Source organism: Gavialis gangeticus, unplaced genomic scaffold, assembly GCF_001723915.1.
Source record: "Gavialis gangeticus isolate Ggan-Ray unplaced genomic scaffold, GavGan_comp1, whole genome shotgun sequence".
NCBI lineage: Eukaryota > Metazoa > Chordata > Crocodylia > Gavialidae > Gavialis > Gavialis gangeticus.
In genome coordinates, this window is record NW_017729014.1 from 16,495,055 (window position 1) to 16,498,435 (window position 3,381).

The 3,381-nt window shown below is 38.7% G+C and overlaps 1 protein-coding gene across 1 annotated transcript in view; it reads right to left on the reverse strand.

Moving 5' to 3' along the window:
• Window positions 1-3,381, reverse strand: part of SSU72 (SSU72 homolog, RNA polymerase II CTD phosphatase) — a 76,338-nt gene that overhangs the window by 47,088 nt on the left and 25,869 nt on the right. The window contains exon 2 of the mRNA XM_019511856.1: window positions 1,862-2,005. Coding sequence (XP_019367401.1) covers window positions 1,862-2,005 — 144 coding nt within the window. The remainder of the gene's footprint in view (window positions 1-1,861; window positions 2,006-3,381) is intronic.

Sequence of the window (3,381 nt, forward strand, 5' to 3'; positions counted from 1 at the left end):
AAAAAAAAAAAAAGGTACTGCCACCAAGTTGTGAAGCATCTCAATTAGAGCATGGTCTGGCTGGGAGCTCTCTCTTGTACACAATGTAATTTTAACACTTGTTGGTGAAGAAGTCCAGGGACATGCTCTGAATTTAAAATGAAAAAAAAAAAAAAAAAAAATCCTCCTCAGCCCTCTGACCAGAAATTGGTTCCCTAATCTCTCTTCACAATAAGGACAGCAATTGTGTCCAAAGACCGTATGGAAGGAAGTTCCCAACGTAGCATCAAGTATCACAGATACTTGGTACTATTTATGGAGCAGTCCTTCTCAGCTGAGAACATTTCGGAAACCCAACACAAAAAGAAACCACCACTACTGGGGTCTTATGGAGCTCAAATTTAATGTTTTCCAGTCAGCAAATACACAGCTACGAACCTGCTGACTTAAAATCAAGCCACAGTGAAATCTGTACTAAGGACCTACTCCATACTGTCCATGCTATTTTAGTGTCTGCTGAATCCAAAGTTTTATTGAACCGATGGCTAAAAGTTCATCTCTTCCACTGGGCTACTTGCTTTGATTCCTTGGATGGCCACTTAAAATAGGTTTCACTGTATTCCTAGTTCTATCTGTCATCTGTTCTCAGCTTTTAAAAAAAAAATAGCAAAAAAATTCTACCACATAAAAACAGGCTGCTGAATTGTACAGAAATTGAGTTTCAAAGCATACTAAAAGGGGCATGCTAAAAGGGTTAAAATATTTTCAACTGCTTTAAGATCCTACCTCCTATTTTTAAAAGGGCTATTTGCAAAGACTTAAATGATACAGGGATCTTAAGATTTGATTACCTTGATTCAACATTCATTTAATGTTTTGGGAGAAATCTAATTCAAGTCCTTCCTTCCTCAAATATAATCAAGATCCCCAGAAATCAGAAAATGTTGATCAGGCAACACTGAGGAATGGGACAGAATGCTGCATTAACTTCCTTCCTTAAACAGTGACCTCATTTTATAACAAAGGGCCTCTCAATATTTCTAAGGAACTAATAAGCAAAACCTGCATAAGGAATTTATAGTACGCTTAAAATTAAGCAGTTTTTGGTTTTACACTGGACTTTTAATATTAAAAATTAGTGTCTGTGTAAAAAGCAAGACCCAAAACAAGTGCCCTAATTTTCCAAAATAGAGATATGGTTAAACACAAACAAACAAACAAACAAACAAACCAAAACCCTTAATTATGGGCATTCTAAAATACTGTGTGCCTGTGGCTGATGTCAAATAAGTCAGTGTGCATGAGCCTCACTGGCTATTAGAAGCAAACACTGCATTCTACTGGGCTTCCTGCACTTGGAAACAGACTCAAGGAATACTTTTTTGGTGTACAGTCAAAACCAGAAGAAAGCCAGTTAGCTTCTTGATGAGAAGGGAGAACACGTTATGAGTTATGTTCTCCCCACCAAGGCTACTAGCATACATTACTCCTTACCTGCTCGCTTGACTGAGCTAAATACAATTTTAATCCTTGTGGGGCCAGATCTTGGCATGTCCATTGCCAGGAATGGGCTATGCACTGGGAAAGCATGACCCGCAGTGCACTGGAGTTAATGGACAAAGGTTCAAATATTCATAGTTCTGTTCAAGAACTACTAATGTTAATTTACCATGAAAAAGTATTCTGAATGCATGCATTACAACTCAGTAGCAAGTTACAAGGGAGTGTTAAAGAGACCCTTACATACTGTGAATACCTGCCTAGAATCTTTAAGACCTTGTCACAGTCAAGCAGCTGCCTAATCCTTATGCAAAATAATGAATTACACCTTTCAGAGATGAACCACATTGGATTTTTTTTAAAGGGCATTCCACAGGGATACAGTTCTTTGTCTTTCCTAAGCAGATCATTGTACATCTGATCATATGTCGTTTTGAAATCATAAACATTTGGCTTGTCTGGCGCTGGTCCTGGTAGTTTCACGTGAGTCCCTGTTCCAAAGGATCGGACACTGAATCCTCGTTTGCTGAAAGACACAAAATGCATACAAAAGGTGATCAGGCTGGACAGACAAATTTCATGGCTAGGTGCTGAACAGCAAAGTACTGAACATGAAAAATGTTATGCTTAACAGCCCTTCAATACTCCAAGCATATCTAAGGTAAATGTGTTTGCAGTTCATTATCCAGTTTAACGTGCCTAGGGTCTTAATTACATTATTTTTAAAAAGTGACAGCCAGAAAGTGAAGTTGATTGCAGTGTGTTGTTTTTGGGCACAAAGTTGCATTTTACTTTTTTGCCAGGGCACAAGTGTTTCACGAAATTACATGGCTATTTTTGCAGAGCCCTGTTTCTCTAATGCCTTAATGTAAAAAGAGTTGTCTGGGCAACAGCATAATGCAAAAGTTAACGTGTAAAACTTTAAATTGTATTATTATTTTTTCCTGTTCCCCAAACTTCAGAACAAAGCTGATTAGAATTATACCATGCTAATACACAACAAAAACATAGTGGGTGTCATTATCAATGAACATGGAAGCTATGAGAGAGAATCAATAATAATAAGCTCTATTTAAATGTTCATACATTCAGCACCTTCCCCCAAACAGAAATAACTTCCCATGGGGTGGGGGAGGAAGAAATCATATTAGAGCCTGGAGGCCAGAAAAATTCTTCTCAGTATTAGTAGTTGCAAACTACAGTCAATATCAAATGGACTCTACAGACCTGAAATCTGGGTAAGCTGTACTGATGAAACTCAGAAGCATAGCAGGGCCCAGCTAGCATGGTGGCTAAAACCCACGAAACAAAGCCAGTCACAAATTCAACAAGCTAAGCCAGGCCAGTCTACCAGTGTCAAAACCCTTTTTTTCATCCATGCAAAACTAGGTTCTCTGAAAAGGCAATACTTAAAAAGCAAAAGGTGGCATCTCTATAGCTTTCATCTAGAGCTGCAGGTCTTAAACATGAACATCCAGTCCTGTGGCTTAGAAACCATTATATAAGGCATCTATATCTCACAGCGTTTAATAAAGGAAAGTGGCGTTTGTCCTTCATTTCCCACCCTTTCATAAAGGGTGGTGTTTAACAGAGATGAAGCTTTGCTAGAGGGCCTCTAAAATTGTATTGTCCATCACTAACTTACGAGTGCAGGCACGTTATACCCGACACCAAATATTAATGATTTGGGGATTTTTGAAGGTCTAAATTTCAAGTCCCAGCATGGAAAGAAATAGAGACAAGTTATTTGGTTTAACACTAGTAACTGGTTTGAAGCCAAGCACCCTGAAGTCTGCTGCGACAGACTGCATACTTAACTGGAAGCATCTGTGGTAAATTCACTGCAGCTAGTAGAGGAGAGGTAGTGTTTTGTTATTGGAGCCCACCCTAATCCCTGAAGAA